Source organism: Leptonychotes weddellii, chromosome 9, assembly GCF_054177405.1.
Source record: "Leptonychotes weddellii isolate Sample4059 chromosome 9, ASM5417740v2, whole genome shotgun sequence".
NCBI lineage: Eukaryota > Metazoa > Chordata > Mammalia > Carnivora > Phocidae > Leptonychotes > Leptonychotes weddellii.
The window spans coordinates 28,331,656-28,348,625 of NC_138377.1; the positions used below are offsets into that span (position 1 = coordinate 28,331,656).

At 38.4% G+C, this 16,970-nt stretch overlaps 1 protein-coding gene across 2 annotated transcripts in view; it reads right to left on the reverse strand.

The window, feature by feature from the left end:
* The window catches only part of SLC39A9 (solute carrier family 39 member 9), a 53,842-nt gene that overhangs the window by 8,711 nt on the left and 28,161 nt on the right, over positions 1–16,970 (reverse strand). Inside the window, exons 3-4 of one of the 2 annotated variants that reach the window (XM_081830350.1) lie at positions 14,946–14,993; positions 6,574–6,771 (exon numbers count right to left, since the gene is read on the reverse strand). In XM_081830350.1, coding sequence (XP_081686476.1) covers positions 6,574–6,771; positions 14,946–14,993 — 246 coding nt within the window. The remainder of the gene's footprint in view (positions 1–6,573; positions 6,772–14,945; positions 14,994–16,970) is intronic. The other variant, XM_081830351.1, reaches the window with a different exon arrangement.

A 16,970-nucleotide genomic window follows, 5' to 3' on the forward strand; every position in this document is an offset into this window, starting at 1 on the left:
CCCAGACTGACTGTAAACTACACAAAAGTGAATTTTCCACTTCTTTCCATTTCTTTTTCATGTCTTACAGAATGTAGCACAGCACTAGAAACCCAATAGCTGTTTAAACAATCCTTATTGGAGAGGGGAAAAAAATACTTCTCTGTATTACATGAATGTTTCTGCTATAATAGAAAATATACAAGCAAGTAAATAATGTCCAAACAACATAAAAATTAAAAGATGGGGACATCAAAATGCCAGATGAAATGACAGATGGACATTAGCCAAATAGATTCCAAGGGATTTAATCTTCTGGGGGAAACCAGTGCACAGAAGCAATGATTTATAGTGGAAAAAACATATACAAGTAAAGTAACATGTTATCTTTTTAGTAAAAATAAATTAAATTATCTTCTAATTAAAACACTATAAGGAAGGGAAGCTAAAGTCCCTAACTGGTCAGAGAAAACAAATGTTTCAATGTTTCAATGTCGCCCCCAACTGTGAAGAATATCATATTATACTGTGTGACAACCTTGTTTTGACTTTTCTTTATAGAGTCTTGTGGTCTAGTTATAAATAGCAACTTAAATAAAAATTAGAGGCTTTAAAATTAAAACACAGTTTTTATAAATCTATAGGAAAAGACTGTACTTCAGCATAAATTTAATAAATCAATTTTTACTGCTACTTAATAATATATAAAACCCTGTAGATAATAGGTAAAGCCAGATTAAAAGTGAGCAAAAACAATGACTTCAGAGATGAAACAGGAGGAAGAATAAAGGAACACATGCTATTTTTAATTCTTTGTATAGGATTATAGGGCACTAATGGGCCTTTAAATGTATTTAAAATTGAAACTGATAAGAATCACAAAAATGTCATAAAGGCCACTGTGAGCAACTATGTAATGCAGTTGGAATCAGACACCATCCCACCAGAGGGTGCTTCTCATTTGCTATTTGGTAAAAGCACACAAATAAAACTATTTACTCCTAAATCAATTTCCCAATACATGTAAGACCATTAAAAAAGAAAAAGTGTATGGAAAAATACTGAAAAGAAATAGTATATGCAAGGAGATTAACAAAGCAAAAAGTATCTTTGGACTAAAAAGGCTAATTAAGTTCAATGAATTTTGAAAAAAAAACCCTTTTATTTGGAAATAATTTCAAATCTTTCAAATAATCTTTGAAATAATAATTTGAAATAATCTTTCAAATCTTCAGAAAAGTTTTAAGAATGTTCAAAAAACACTACTCGTTTCTCAGAATGACCTACTGCCTAACATTTTGCCCCATTTGCTTCATTATTTGTGCTCGTGTTCTTTCTGTATCCACACCACACACACACACAGACACACACATATTTTTTTTCCTGTACCATTTCAAAGTAAGTTGCATACATCATAACTCTTTTTCCCCAGATATTTCAAAGGGTATTTCCTAAGAGAAAGGATATTTTCTTACACTGATCAACTTCAGTAAATTTAATATTGATACTTTTTTTCTAATTTCTCTTGCATGTTCTAATTTTGTTAACTGCAGGAAAGTCTTTCAGAGCATTTTTCCCTCCCAGGAAGGGTCCAGTCTGGGATCAAATATGCACTTAGTTGTATCTCTTTAGTCCCTTTTAATCTGGAGCATTTTCTCTGCCTTTGACTTTTGCGACACTGATTTGAAGAATACATGCCCCTTCCTGAGCCTTTCTTGTGTTTTAATAGAATGATCCCTTCCGGTGTGCCTGGGTGGCTCAGGTCATGATCCCAGGGTCCTGGGATGGAGCCCCATGTCGGGCTCCCTGCTCAATGAGGAGCCTGCTTCTCCCTCTCCTGCTCCCCCTGCTTGTGCTGTCAAATAAATAAAATCTTAAAAAAAAAAAAATGATCCCTTCCTTTTGGGTTTGTCTGATGTGGCCTTAGATTATGCATCCTCAAATGGAATACTACACAGGTGCTGCTTCTCAGGATGTCATGTCGAGAGGCACAGAATGTACGTCTATCTGCTGCTTGCTAGTAGAGTGAATTTTGGATTATATCCTGGACATTGTGAATGTTATCTTGTGGATACTCTGGATTCTATTATATGCCTCCAAAGGGTGTCCATTTTGTGTTTTGCCTGAAGTCACTTGGTTTGGCTTAAACTGCCAAGTCTTTTTTGGGCAGCTGCCCAAAATCCCAGTTCAGTTCTTTCATCTTTAGCTGAGTCTGCCCACAAAAGAATGGTTCAGGGCTCAGCCAGACTTGGGTCGAGTTTATACATAAAATCTGGGGCTGTGTTTCTCTGTCTTTCTCCTTTCTAAGACTCTCCCCTCACTTTCCAGTGTCTGTAGTTACCGTGAGCTCTAGTTCCTTAGGCCAGACAGACCGTGTTTTCTAACAGTTTTAGCTATCCCAACTGGGCACTGACTGCTTTTTAAGAGCAGTAAACACAGAAACTTACCCTATTCCTCCAGAATTTTCCTGCTTTAGGTCCATCTCTTGTGTCTTTAGGTAGTGGTTTTTAAAAATTTGCCCAGAGTTCATAGTTATATGTGAGGAGGCTGGTCTGATAGGCACTTATTTGCCCACACTGAAAACAGACGCCGATGACACTAAGCTTGATCATCTGGTCAAAGTACTACGGATTTCTTCATTTCATTACTCTTTCTTCCTTGCAACTAATAAACAAATAAAAATTTACCCCCTAGATTTAACATTCATTGATTCTGCCTGCACCAATTTTTACCATGAAGCTTGCAAAAAGATTTTCTCCTGCCTGCACTCTTTCCACCCTTACAAGTCGACATTTAGCAAACCACCGGAAGCAAGTGTTCTCCCTCCTCTTCCTCTTCCTCCTCTCTCACATGGATGTGCTCAGCGCTTCCCATTTTCTCAATGGTTTTTGCTTCATTACTGTTCATAATTATTTTGGTGCTCAAGCTGTCTTAGATCTGGCCAGCGGGAACCCCTTCAAGCTGGTTCTATACTCTGTGACAAGTTTCCATTTTCTTCCTTCCTTCCTACTTTTTTTTTTTTTTTGAGCACTAGATGTTCCAAGCTCATTTTGTACTTACCCTGCCCCTGTCCTGGAATCAGCCATTTCTCTGAAGAGCCCTGGTATGCTCATTGCTAGTGGGTGTCTTTACTTCTAGGCCCTCTCTGCAGACAGAGCTAGGACATACATACATGTATACATAAACACACACGTATATATGTACACATATACACATATATACACATATACATTTTAGAAATCATGAGTCCAATAGCTCCAATTCCAGTCCATCCCTATAGGGGTTCTTTCTTGCCTTCCCCCATTCCATATTTGTACGTCCCCTCTTCCACAGTGAGAACTCTGCTTCCACCAACAGCAACACACTTACTCAAATGACAGTTAACACTTGCACAATACACCTAAAACAGTTTCAGAATTGTTTTCATCTGTGCCATCACAAAAAGCAAAGCCTACTAAAAAGAGTTTGGTGATTGTTTATGCTTCTCCCCCAGCTCCATCCAAAACTAAAAATATATAGTCAAATACTACATTCATATGTCACTTGAGTTTTTAAATCCCCTTCAGTGTGATTGTGTTATTCATTTGAATTACAGTTCATCTGCCGCAGTTAACTTCCCCTATCCTTGTTGATTTCATTTTTTGAATATGGGAAATAGCAGCATGCTTCCAAAAGTCAAAACTATATCAAAGAGGCATGCCCAGGGAAGTGGCATGCCCAGGGAAGTGCCATGCCCTCCTGAAACTCTTCTACCCCATCCTACCCTGCCCCTACCTCTTATGGGTAATTCTGTTGCCTACGTGAGGTTTCATGTTTCCTTTTTGTAAAAATAAGCACACATATGTGTTTTATTCCCCCAGTTCCTTACACAAAATGTAGTCTATGATAGATATTAATTTACATTTCGGCTTTTCTGCCTCCCCCCCCACTTAAAAATAGCTCCTAGAAATCTCTCCCTATCAATTCACAGAGATCTGATTCCTCATTCTTTTTCACAGCTACCTAGAACTCCATTAATATGCACACATCACACTTCATTCAACCAATTTCCATGACTGGACATTTAAAAGTGGTTTTACAATGATAAATAATGCTGCACTGAATAATCTTGTGCATGTGTATTTTCATATTGGAGCTGCACTATCGGAATAAACTCCCAGAAGTGTGACTTTGGGGTTGAAGGATAAATATAAATGTAGTCTTGTTTGATATGGCCAAATTCCCCTCTGCAGGGGCCATACAATTTTGTATTCCCACAGCAATAGATGAAGGTGTGTTTCACTGTAGCTTTGGTAACAAAGTATATTGTCCAGCTTTTGAATTTTTGCCTGACAGGTGAGAAATGGCATCTCGGCAGACTTTTGATTTGCATTCCTAAGTGAAACTGAACATCTTTTCATATGTTTAAGGACCATTTTAATTATCTTTTTATGAACTATGCGTTCATGTCTTTTGCCTGCTTTTCCACAGATTTTTTTTGTAGGCCAGGCATTCTTAACCTGGGATCCATGTAGAAGAACACAGGTGGAATGCAGGGGGCGCCTGTGACCCTAACTTGGAAAAAAGCACATTTTAATTTTTACTAACCTCTAAATGAAATCCATCATTTCCTTTGATTATGAATACAGACCATAAACTACAAATATTGGCACGACCTATACTTTATTGCCAGGAGTAATCAGATAATTTCAGGTTATTTTACAGTTGTAGACATCTTCATATCACTGCTTTCACTCATCACTACTTTAAATTAAGGGTGTATAAACTGCCACCACACTGCAGGATTACAGTCTTCTTGTCTGTAGATGCTCATGTGATGAAGTTGGGCAACTACCCCGCAACTCTGCACCTACAGTCATTCAGCCACTAACAGCAAAAGTCATGGGATCTCTCACTGGGGACCAAGACATCTATGCTGCTCTCCAGCAGCTCCTATCTGCAAAGTTCTCTGTCAGTGTACTTGAAAACGGGTATCTATAAACCCCTCTATCACCAAACCCTAGGAGTTTGATGTAACTCTTCCAAATTTATTCTATCATGGTGGCATTAAAGTTGTATCATGGATCAGAATCTTTTTTTATTTAATATAAACCATATCAAGATGTTGACTCAGCCAAAGATGAATTCATTGATCTTTTTTTAAAAAAAATTTTATTTAAATTCAATTTAGTTAACATATAGTGTATTACTAGTTTCAGGGGTAGAATTTAGTGATTCATCAGTTGTATATAACACCCAGTGCTCATTACATCGCGTGCCTTCCTTAATGCCCATCACCCAGTTACCCCACCCCCCCACCACCTTCCCTCCAGCAAACCTCAGTTTGTTTCGTATAGTTACAGAGTTTCTTATGGTTTGCCTCCCTCTCTGTTTTTATCTTATTTTTTTCTTCCCATCCCCTATGTTCACCTGTCCTGTTTCCTAATGAATTCGTTGATCTTAAGACAAAAAAGTTACTATATCTACTATGGACTCTGAAAAACAAACTGAGAGTTCTAGAGGGGAGGCGGGTGGGAGGATGGGTTAGCCTGGTGATGGGTATTAAAGAGGGCACGTTCTGCATGGAGCACTGGGTGTTATACGCAAACAATGAATCATGGAACACTACATCAAAAACTAATGATGTAATGTATGGTGATTAACATAACATAAAAAAAAAAAAGTTACTATATCTGGGGGTGCCTGGCTTGGCTTAGTAGACATCACAGATGTCTGTGATTCTTGATCTTGGGGTCATGGGTTCGAGCCCCATGTTGGGGGTAGAGTTTACTTTAAAAAAATAAATAACCAATTTTTAAAAAATTTTTTAAAAAGTTACTATGCCTAGAGTTAAATTTTAAGTCTTGGAGAACTGTAGTTGTAGTTGAAGAAGTGTATTTTTCCTTGGAAAGCAAGCTATGAATGTGTTTAAGTGTATCTGTAAGAAAATATCTTTGTGAAGCAGGAATTTCTATACTAGTAACCATCAAAACAAATAACCAAATCAACTGGATGTTCAACTTGACACTCTGCTGCCTTGTTGAAGCTTGTCTCACAATTTAATGTTTTTAGCCAAGCTAAGCAACAAAAGCTGTCATGCTGCTGTCCTAAAAAATAAAATTTAACTCCACCTTGCATATTATTTAAATATATTATCTGGTTAATTAATGCATCAATAAAGAAGACATATATTACTATATGATAAATTTGTTTTTAATGTTTTAGAACTATATTTCAATATAATTGGGTATTCTCTGTAATCCTATGCGTTACGGTTTACATATTTAAAAACATGATTCCAATAAAAGGTCCACAGGCTTCAGAATGCCTAAGGGCTCCACGGCACAAAAAAGGTTAAGAATTTCTGCCCCAGACTCTCAACCAAATGAGACAGCTTTAAGGTAAGCATGGTAATAACCCAATAAGCACTCTCTTGTGCCACATGTCACAACTCACCAGCTCCCCCAACTGAATAAAATGTTCACTAGAACCCAAGAAAGACAAGAGTTTTTGGCACTAAAGAAGGCTATTGATATATGCTGAATTATTCAATCATCTGTGACTTTCTAAACTGTAAATTTATTGCACTGCCCAGAAAGCCTTGGAGCCACTTACCATCAGTAGAATGCACATGGGAGCTGCCAATCTGGTCTACCAGCAACATGAAAACGAAGCCCAGCACGAGGGAAACACCAATATAGGCATGCAGCTGTGTGTGGTCATGGTTGTGCTCATGTTCATGGGCAACTGGTATTTCTGCTGCTTTGTCTGATGCAATCACATTCTGTGCTTCACTCACTTGGTGGTGTTTACCTAGAGCAGAACGAACCGTAAAGAGAAAATGTTTTCCTCCTTGAAACATTTTCACATAGATGCTCCCATTCTTCTGTATTTCAAGCTCTGCAAAGACATCTACTTCCTATATTACAATCCAGCCAATCATAAACTCCTTTTGGCATGCAGATTTTTTTTTTTTTAAGATTTTACTTATTTGACACAGAGAGAGAGAGCACAAGCAGGGGGAGCAGCAGGCAGAGGGAGGAGAGAAGGGGGAAGCAGTCTCCCCGCTGGGCAGGGAGCCTGATGTGGGGCTCCATCCCAGGACCCTGGGATCATGACCTGAGCTGAAGGCAGACTCTTAATTGACAGTGCCACCCAGGCACCTGGCATGCAGATCTTTTAACTGCCTATTATTCTCAAAACCTGGAAGTGGAAGCAAATCACCAAGCAAGAAAGCGGTCATATTCCCAAGCAGTATCATCCTCAGATCCTCCTTTCTGGCTGAGAAATTCGTGCCAATATCATCAAGAAACTACAGTAAGTTCTACTCTGATGAAGAGAGGCAAATGAAGAACAGTAAGTAATGAAAATAATTTTAACCAAATTCATCTAGTTTTAGACCTAGGTTGATTTAGAAATTGCAAATAAAGAGCAAACTGAGTACAAACCTTTTAGCTTAAAAAATATCAGGAGGGGGGCACCTGGGTGGCTCAGATAGTTAAGCATCTGCCTTCAGCTTAGGTCATGATCTCAGGGTCCTGGGATGGATCCTGAGTCCAGCTCCCAGCTCAGTGGGGAATCTAGCTTCTCCCTCTCCCTCTGCCTCTTCCCCCTGCTCGTGCTCTCTCTCTCAAATGAATAAATAAAATCTTAAAAAAATATATCAGGAGGCAATCACTAACTAGAAACTAAAAGGGCAGAGCAGTTTAAGAGAAACAGCTTTCCATCTAAATTCAGTTCTAAAAATACAATTGCTGGGATATTCTGAATTACAGGAAGTAACACTTGGCCAAGTAATACTTCTAGTTTATATGACACTCAAAGCATAAATGCTTCAAGGCCAGAATCCTGATCTTTGCTGTGTTTAATGAAGAGAGGCCAACATATTAGACACTTCTCATTTATAATCAGATTAAGCATTTTTACCTTTGATCAAAGAAATTATACAAGCTTGTAATATCTTAGACCCTGCCTTAATCCTTTAAAAGATATTTTTGAGGGGCACAAATCACATGCCATGTGAAAATTAAAAAAACAAAAAACAAACAAAAAAACCCCTATATATTCTTCTAACTCCTGAAAGATTTTTTTGGTTTGTTTTCATAGCCATTTTCTTTTTCTTAACCTTTTTTTTCAAATGTGATAAAATATACATAAAATTTACTTACCATATTAACCATTTTTAAGTGTAGAGTTCTATAGCATTAAGTGCATTCACACTGTTCTGCAACCATCACCTTCATCTATCTCCAGAATTTGTTCATCATCCCAAAGGAATTTTTTAATCTGTAGAGTTCTTTTTTTCTAACAGTGATTTCGTCTACTTGTTTTTAAATTAAATGTCTAAATCTCTTAAAAAAAAAACTCTACTTTATTGAGGTATAATTTACATACAATAAGACACAATGAGTTTTCACAGTGCAAAAATTCTAGTAACCACCACCAAGGACAAGATACAGAACATTTTAAAATCCCAGAAAAGTTCTCTTATGCTCCTCTGAAGTCAATACATCACTCCTGGTCCTAAGCAGGGGCTGATGTGCTTCTTGTCCCCGGAAAGATTTTTTTTTTTTCCCTGTTCTAGGATTTTATATAAACGGAATCATATAATACATAACACTTTTGTGTAAGGATTCTTTTGCTTATAGCAATGTTTTGAGATTTATCTTTGCTTTGCATTTATCAGTTGTTTGTTCCTCTTTTTTGCTGAATAATGTTCTATTGCATAGACATATCACAATTTGTTTACCCATTCACCCACTGACGGACATTGGGGTTATTTCCAATTTTGGTCTATTATATATAAAGCTGCTACGAGCATTCAGGTACAAATCTTTCTGTGTAAGGTTTAGCTATAAAAAAACTATTTTCCACAGTGATTGTACCATCTTACACACCCAACAGCAGTGTATCAGAGTACTAGTTGCTCTATACCATTATCAACATTTGATAATATGAGGCTTTAAAATTTTAGCCATTTGACATACTCGATCACATTATCTGCAAACAGTTTTGCTTCTTTCCGATCTTTATGCCTTTTGTTTCTTTTTCTGGCCTTCCTGCAGGCTAGAAGCTGGCTAGGACCCCAAATACAATGTTAAATACCAGTGGTTGAGAGGAGATGGCCTTGCTTTGTTCTGAATGTTATAGGTGTCTTAGCCATAGGGTTTTTTGTTTTTTTTTAAGATTTTATTTATTTGCGAGGCAGAGAATGAGAGACAGAGAGCATGAGAGGGAGGAGGGTCAGAGGGAGAAGCAGACTCCCTGCTGAGCAGGGAGCCCGATGTGGGACTCGATCCCGGAACTCCAGGATCATGACCTGAGCCGAAGGCAGTCGCTTAACCAACTGAGCCACCCAGGCGCCTAGCCATAGGGTTTTTGAATATGCCCTTTCTCAGTAAGGAAGTTCTTTCCTAGTTTGCTGTAATTTTTTTTAATGAAGGAGAGTTTAATTTTTCCCAAATGCTTTTCTGTACCTGTTAAGGATGATCAAAGTTTTTCTACTTTATTCGATTAATATAATGAATTAAACTGGTTTTTTAATATTACTCCAACCCCTACTTTGCATTCCTGGCATAACCTTCAATTGGTCAAGACATGTTATCCTTTTTCTATACTGCTGGATTCAGTTTGCTACATTTGGTAAAGGACTGTTGTGTGTACATTCATGAGGGATATCTGCCTGTAACTCTTTTCCTGTAACATCTCTGAGTCACACTGGAATCTTAAAATGAGATGGAGTGTTCCTCCAAGAGATAGAAAAGACTTCCTTCAGCCAATACATTTCCATTTTATTGATTTAAACAAGGTCTATGATTATCACAGTTAGTCTGACGTTAATGTTAAGTAGTATTTTTAAATTACTGAAACGAGATTATAATGTTTTTTAAACTTTTAAGACCATGATCTATAGTAAAAAATAAATTTTATATAAATGAAAAACTAAATACAACGTTTCACAAAACAGTGAAGCTTATAATGCTTATAACGCACTCTTCCATTTCTTTCTCTTTCCCTCTTTTTTTGTCCCTCCACCAGGCTCTTTTTAAATATTGGTCACAAGTCCAACTCACTAAATTTATTTGAAGACCCACTGAGTTGCTACCTTCAGTTTGAAAGCATTACTGGAGGTGGAGAGACTCAGAGGAGAAATGGATGATTTTGGAATAAGGGGCATTTTCTGGAAATTAGAAGCCTGGGCTGCAGTCGTCAACGAAAGAGAGCTGAACGCTAAACAAGCCTAGGAGAAAAAAGTTCGCAGGTTGTAGGTGCCCACTCGGTTCCTTACACAAAATAAATTGTTAGCAGTAAGGGTGTTAAGCCAAAGAACTGACTGAAAGCTCAGAGATGAAAAATAATTAAGTCTGGGGTGCCTGGGTGGCTCAGTCGTTAAGCATCTGCCTTCGGCTCAGGTCATGATCCCAGGGTCCTGGGATCGAGCCTTGCATCAGGCTCCCTGCTCCACGGGAAGCCTGCTTTTCCCTCTCCCGCTCCCCCTGCTTGTGTTCCCTCTCTTGCTGTGTCTCTCTGTCAAATGAATAAAATCTTTAAAAAAAAAAAAGAAAAATAATTAAGTTTGAAAAGCAGTCCAAGAATCTTGAATTAGTAATGTTGGACAATTAAAATGTAGCCTCGTGGTAACATGACTGTATTTAGTTTGTGAAAATCATTGAGCTGTACCCTGCCAATATGTGTATTTTCCTATGTGTATACCATTGTATGCAATATTTTGATAAAAATTAATAAATTCAAAATGTAGTACTCTGGTATCCAATACTGAGATGGTTGCACCCATCATTTTTTTAAGTAGGTCTTCTTGGTGAGTTGGGGGACTAGTTTAGCATGGTCTCAAAAATGTGAAATAAATGAACCAAAACATCTTATTTTCTCTAAAGACAAGGCAATTTTGGGTCTGCTTCCATTTTAATATATATAACCATGATTTAATTCTTCATATTTATAGATGTTAAGAAGCTGCCCATGTGGGGCGTCTGGCTGGCTCAGTCAGTGGACTGTGCAACTCTTGATCTCAGGGTTGTAGGTTCAAGCCCCACGTTGGGTGTAGAGGTTACTTAAAAATAAAATCTTAAAAAAAAAAAAAAGAAAGAAAAGAAGCTACCCATGTGAAGTAAATCACAGAATTCTGGTAGCTACAATTTCCAATACTACTTAGAAAGATGCTATTGGCAAGGATCTGAATGATTACATTTTCATAAGGTACCCACTTAACACTTACCTGGGCTCTCATCTCTCCCTCTGCTGATACTTTGCATGAATTAATGAATCCATGGGCCCTCCATGCTGCTTCTCCTGGATAACACCTTGTCTCTTGAGACTCAGCTTGGAAGTCCCCTCTTCCTTGAGATTTCTGTGTCCTCTTCTCCTATCAAACACACCACACTGGGTGTCTTTCTACCATAGGTCTTATACCTCACTATACCATAATTCAGACATCAGCAAATTACAGTACAGGGCTGGTGCCTATTTTTGTAAATAAAAATTGCATTGGAACATAGCCACGCTCATTTGTTCACAGATTATCTATGGCTGCTTTCATGCTATGACACCAGGGTTGAATAATTGCAAAAGAAACCATATGGCCCACAAAGCCTAAAATATTTGCTATCTGGCCCTTTACAGAAAACATAAACCAACCCCTGCCATCCCTGGTTGTTATTCATTTTCCACTGGCTGTGAATTCTTGAAGGCTGGGGCTATATCTTAGATCTCTGAACTGCTAAAAATCAATAGAAGGCCAGAAATCTAGCAAATACTCAACAAATAAATGTTGAAGGCAAAAAATGTCCTTCACTTCTATAATTTTTTAATGCAGCATTTCATTTCAAAAGTTATGGCAATTATTTTCTAGACAAAAAGTGGGTTTTTTTGAGAGAGTGTGTGTGCGCGCGAGTGGGGGGGGTGCGGAGAGAGAGGGAGAGAGACTCTTAAGCAGGCTCCATACCAAGTGCAGAGCGCAACGTGGGGCTCGATCTCAGGACCCTGAGATCACGACCTGAGCCAAAATCAAGAGTCAGACACCTAACCAACTGAGCCACCCAGGCACCCTAACAAAAAGATTTTTTTTAACGGGAATAAATTATAATCTTTTAGTCTTCTTTTAAGATAATTATATACATGCTTTTTTATAAATTCAATAGGTAACATATATATACTAAATTAGGTGACAGGTTACGCTAAGACTTTAGGTAAGAGCATGGGTTAACACGTTATTAAAGGGTGTTAGTCATGCTATTATTTATGAACAGTGCCATAATAATTTTTAAAGGCAATTACTTTTGGGATGTCCATAGCACTGAAACTAAACGTTAAGCCTAATTACAACTTTCAAAGGATGGTCAACATCATTTTACTTTATGAGGTATAACTATATCAGAATTTTTTTTTTTTAAAGATTTTATTTATTTGACAGATATATATAGAGAGTGCGCACACAAGCAGAAGGAGCAGCAGAGGGAGTGGGAGAAGCAGGCTCTCTCTCTCTGCTGAGCAGGGAGCCCAATGCCGGGTTTGATCCCAGGACTCTGGGATCATGACCTGAGCTGAAGGCAGACTCTTAATCGATTGAGCCACCCAGGTGGCTCAGATATCAGAATTTTAAAATGTAGATGAGTATAAGATCCTTCCATATCTTATCCCAACAAAGCTTTTTTAAAAAAGACTGAATATAGGGCGCCTGGGTGGCTCAGTTGGTTAAGCGACTGCCTTCAGCTCAGGTCATGATCCCAGGGTCCTGGGATCGAGTCCCGCGTCGGGCTCCCTGCTCTGCGGGGAGCCTGCTTCTCCCTCTCCCACTCCCCCTGCTTGTGTTCCCTCTCTCGCTGTGTCTCTCTCTGTCAAATAAATAAATAAAATCTTTAAAAAAAAAAAAAAGACTGAATATAATTAACATACAATGTTATATTAGTTTCAGATGTATAACATATTGATCCAACAATTTTTTATATTACTTAGTGCTGACCGCAGTAAGTATAGTTATCATCTGTCCTCATACATTATTAAAATATTATTCACTAAACTCCCTATGCCACACTTTTCATCTCTGTGACTTACTTATTTTATAACTGGAAGCTTGTACCTCTAAACCCCCTTCACCTATTTCACTCATCACCCCAGGCACCTTCCCTCTGGCAACCACCAGTTTGTTCTCTGCATTTAAGAGTCTGGTTTTTTTGTTTTGTTTTTTCCCTTAAGATTTATTTCTTTATCTTAGAGAGAGAGAGAGAGAGCAGGGGAAGGGGCAGAGGGAAGGAGAGAATCTCAAGCAGACTCCACGCTGAGCACGGAGCCGACAAGGGGCTCCATCTCATGACCCTGAGATCACGACCTGAGCCAAAACCAAGAGTCCAACGCTTAACTGACTGAGCCACCCAGGCGCCTCAAGAGTCTGGTTTTTTTGTTTGTTTTTAGATTCTACATATAAGTGAAATCACATTGTATTTGTCTTTCTCTGTCTGATGTATTTCACTTAGTATAATACCCTTCAGATCCAGCCATGTTGTTGCAAATGGTAAGATCTCATTCTTTTCTATGGCTGAGCGTATATATATACACACACGCACACACAACATCTTCTTTATCCATTCATCTTTCGATAGACCCTTGGGTAGCTTCCATATCTTGGCTATTGTAAATAATGCTGCAATAAACATAGGGGTACATATATCTTTCTGAATTAGCCTTTTGTTTTCTTTAGGTCAATACTCAATAATGGAATTACCAGATCATACAGTATTTCTGTTTTTAATTTTTTGAGGAACCTCCATACTGTTTTCCACAGTGGCTGCACCAATTTACATCCCTACCAACAGTGCATGAGGGCTTCCCTTTCTCTGCAACCTTGCCAACACTGTCTTTTGATTGTCTTTTTGATTCTAGCCATTCCGACAGGAGTAAGGTGCCAACAGTGCTTTCTTTAAATAATTCTGGAACTTTTCTTTTGGTACTGCTTAAAAGTCAAGTTTATGAATCATAATAAAATTGTCATTACTTTATAGTATCACCTGCTTTTGATATAAAATAGTATTGAATAAACTGATGAGCTATCTTATTATGCAGACTGGCATCAAACAAATTTTATATTTCCCAAAACCAAATCTACTTTCAAGGAAAATCCTGCTGCTACTGATGATATTCATCTAAATGTGCTGCACATTCTGGAGGTAAATTAAAGAACAATTTCCAACATTTTTTCAGCAATCACTTCTATAAGTACTTAATTTTATGAACTATAATTTTGAAGGGGTTAATACTTATTTTGATGTGAAATTTTGGCAAATAAGTAATATGTCAGCAACATTTAATAAATATTGCTTGAAATAAGTGTGCTGTTGACTAAGGCTTCTCATAAAAGATCTGAATGCTTATCATTAAGTGGAATTTAACTTTATGTAAAAACATGAAATACTTACTGGAATATACACAATGGTAAGCTTTGGTTTTGTTTGCAATCATTAACCAAAAAAACGTAAACCCTTTTTAAAGTGAGCAATCATCACCTTAACAGTACATACACAAATTAGTAATGGAATCCAGATATTGAATATTAATATACACATCTTTCCTTCTACTCTGGACATGAAACTGAAACTAGCAAAAACTGGGATCTCAAAAACCAGCTATAAAATTCAAATATATTAAGCTGTATACATATGTTACTCTTTCATGAACAAGCTTTCAGCTTATTATATCTGACTACTCAGGACACTGGTTGGTAATTCATTAGCCAAGACATATTCCACGTCACACTCCCTGCTGCAAAGTACAAAAACCAATGGTGTTATCACTGGATATTGTACATCAGACATGTATTTCTCATGCCACTAAGAGAGTGTTCAGCAAATCATATGGGCTTGCTTCTTTGCCTAGATATTTACATAGAAATCTTTCTAGTAAGTTCCATCAGTATGGTAAGTAGCTGTCCTTTGTCACAGACATACATTACATTAAAGGTAAGAGAATCAATTTACCCTTTGAAGACATTTGTTGAAGCTCCTCCTTCAGATTAACATGTGCTTCTATAAAAGAAACAAATTTTCAGGTAATCTGGCTTTTTTTTTTAAGTGATCTCCAGTTTTAATTTTTATATTTTTGGCCTTTGTTGATTGTTTTTAATTTCTTAACTTCTACTCATACCTTACAACTTTTACAGCTCTCTATTAAGTTTTTTTTTTTTTCTGACAAAGACAAATAGTTCATTACACATAACATGTACTTTCAGTAAGAAGGGCAGAATAGCTTCTACTTAATGATGATGTATTGTTTCTCATGTAAAAGAGAAAAACCTGATCACAGTCAAATGTATAAAGCTGGCATTTTATTTAAGATTTTATTTATTTATTTGAGAGAGAGAGGGAGAGAGCACGAGCAGGGGGAGGGGCAGAGGGCCAAGTGGACTTCCCGCTGAGCAGGGAGCCCAACATGGAGCTCCATCCCAGGACCCTGTGATCATGACCTGGGCTGAAGGCAGATGCTTAACTGACTGGGCCACCCAGGCACCCCTAAAGCTGACATTTTAAAGGGATGTTAATTAATGAATCTTTGATCAAAGTATACTTTTTAAAATTTTTTTAAAAATTTATTTTTTAAAGATTCATTTATTTATTTGAGAAAGAGAGAGAGAGAATGTGCACAGGCATGTGAGCAGGGGTAGGGGCAAAAGAAGAGAATCTTTAAGCAGACTCCCTACTGAGCCCAGTGGAGGCAGACTCCAGCTCAACTCCGGGCTTGATGCCTCAACCCATGAGATCATGACCTGAGCCAATACCAAGAGTCGGACACTTAATGGACGGTGCCCTGTTTTTCTTTTTTTCAAAGATATATATTTATTTATTTGAGAGAGAGAGAGAGTGCGCACGGGCATATGCAGGGGGCGCGGGTGGGGGGAGAAGGGACAGAGAGGGAGGGAGAGAGAGTCTCAAGTAGATTCCCCACTGGGCACAGAATCTGATGCAGGCTTGATCCCACAACCCTGAGATGATGACCTGAGCCGAAATCAAGAGTCCGACCATTAACTGATGGATCCACCCAGGCACCCCTAAGAAGAAAAAAATCTACTGTAAGATTTCTTCAGGGGCACTTGGGTGGCTCAGTCAGTTAAGTGCCTGACTCTTGATCTCGGCTCAGGTCTTGCTCTCAGGGTCATGAGTTTAAGCCCTGTGTTGGGCTCCACTACTTAAAAAATATATATATTTCTTCAGCAGATAAACACTACAATGGTGATTTTAAATTCCTTATGATGTACACCACGCAGCAGACTATCATTAAGAATGCAGGCTTCAGGGGTGCCTGGGTGGCTCAGTCGTTGAGCATCTGCCTTCGGCTCAGGTCATGATGCTAGGGTCCTGGGATCGAGCCCTGCATCGGGCTCCCTGCTCAGCGGGGGGCCTGCTTCTCCCTTTCACACTTCCCCTGCTTGTGTTCCCTCTCTCGCTGTCTCTCTCTGTCAAAAAATAAAAATCTTTAAAAAAAAGAACGTAGGCTTCATTTTTTTTTCCCATGCTGATAGTACTCTCACAAACATGGTGAATGGTCCCAAAACCCACCAGACTTTCTGCAAGAAAGTTTCTGTAAGTACCAACCCCACAAAGTGACACAGTACAAGAAAGGCAAAGATTCTCTTTACACCCAGGGAAAGCAAAGTTATGACAGGAAGAGTGGCTATGGTGGGCAGACTAAGTGGATTTTCTGGAAAAAGGCTAAAACTCCAAAGAAGATTGTGCTGAGGGTTGAATGCGTTGAGCCCAACTGCAGATCTAAGAGAATACTGGCTATTAAGAGATGCAAGCAGTTGGGTGCCTGGGTGGCTCAGTCGTTAAGCGTCTGCCTTCGGCTCAGGTCATGATCCCAGGGTCCTGGGATCGAGTCCCACATCGGGCTTCCCGCTCTGCGGGAAGCCTGCTTCTCCCTCTCCCACTCCCCCTGCTTGTGTTCCTGCTCTCGCTATGTCTCTCTCTGTTAAATAAATAAAATCTTTAAAAAAAAAAAAAAAAAGA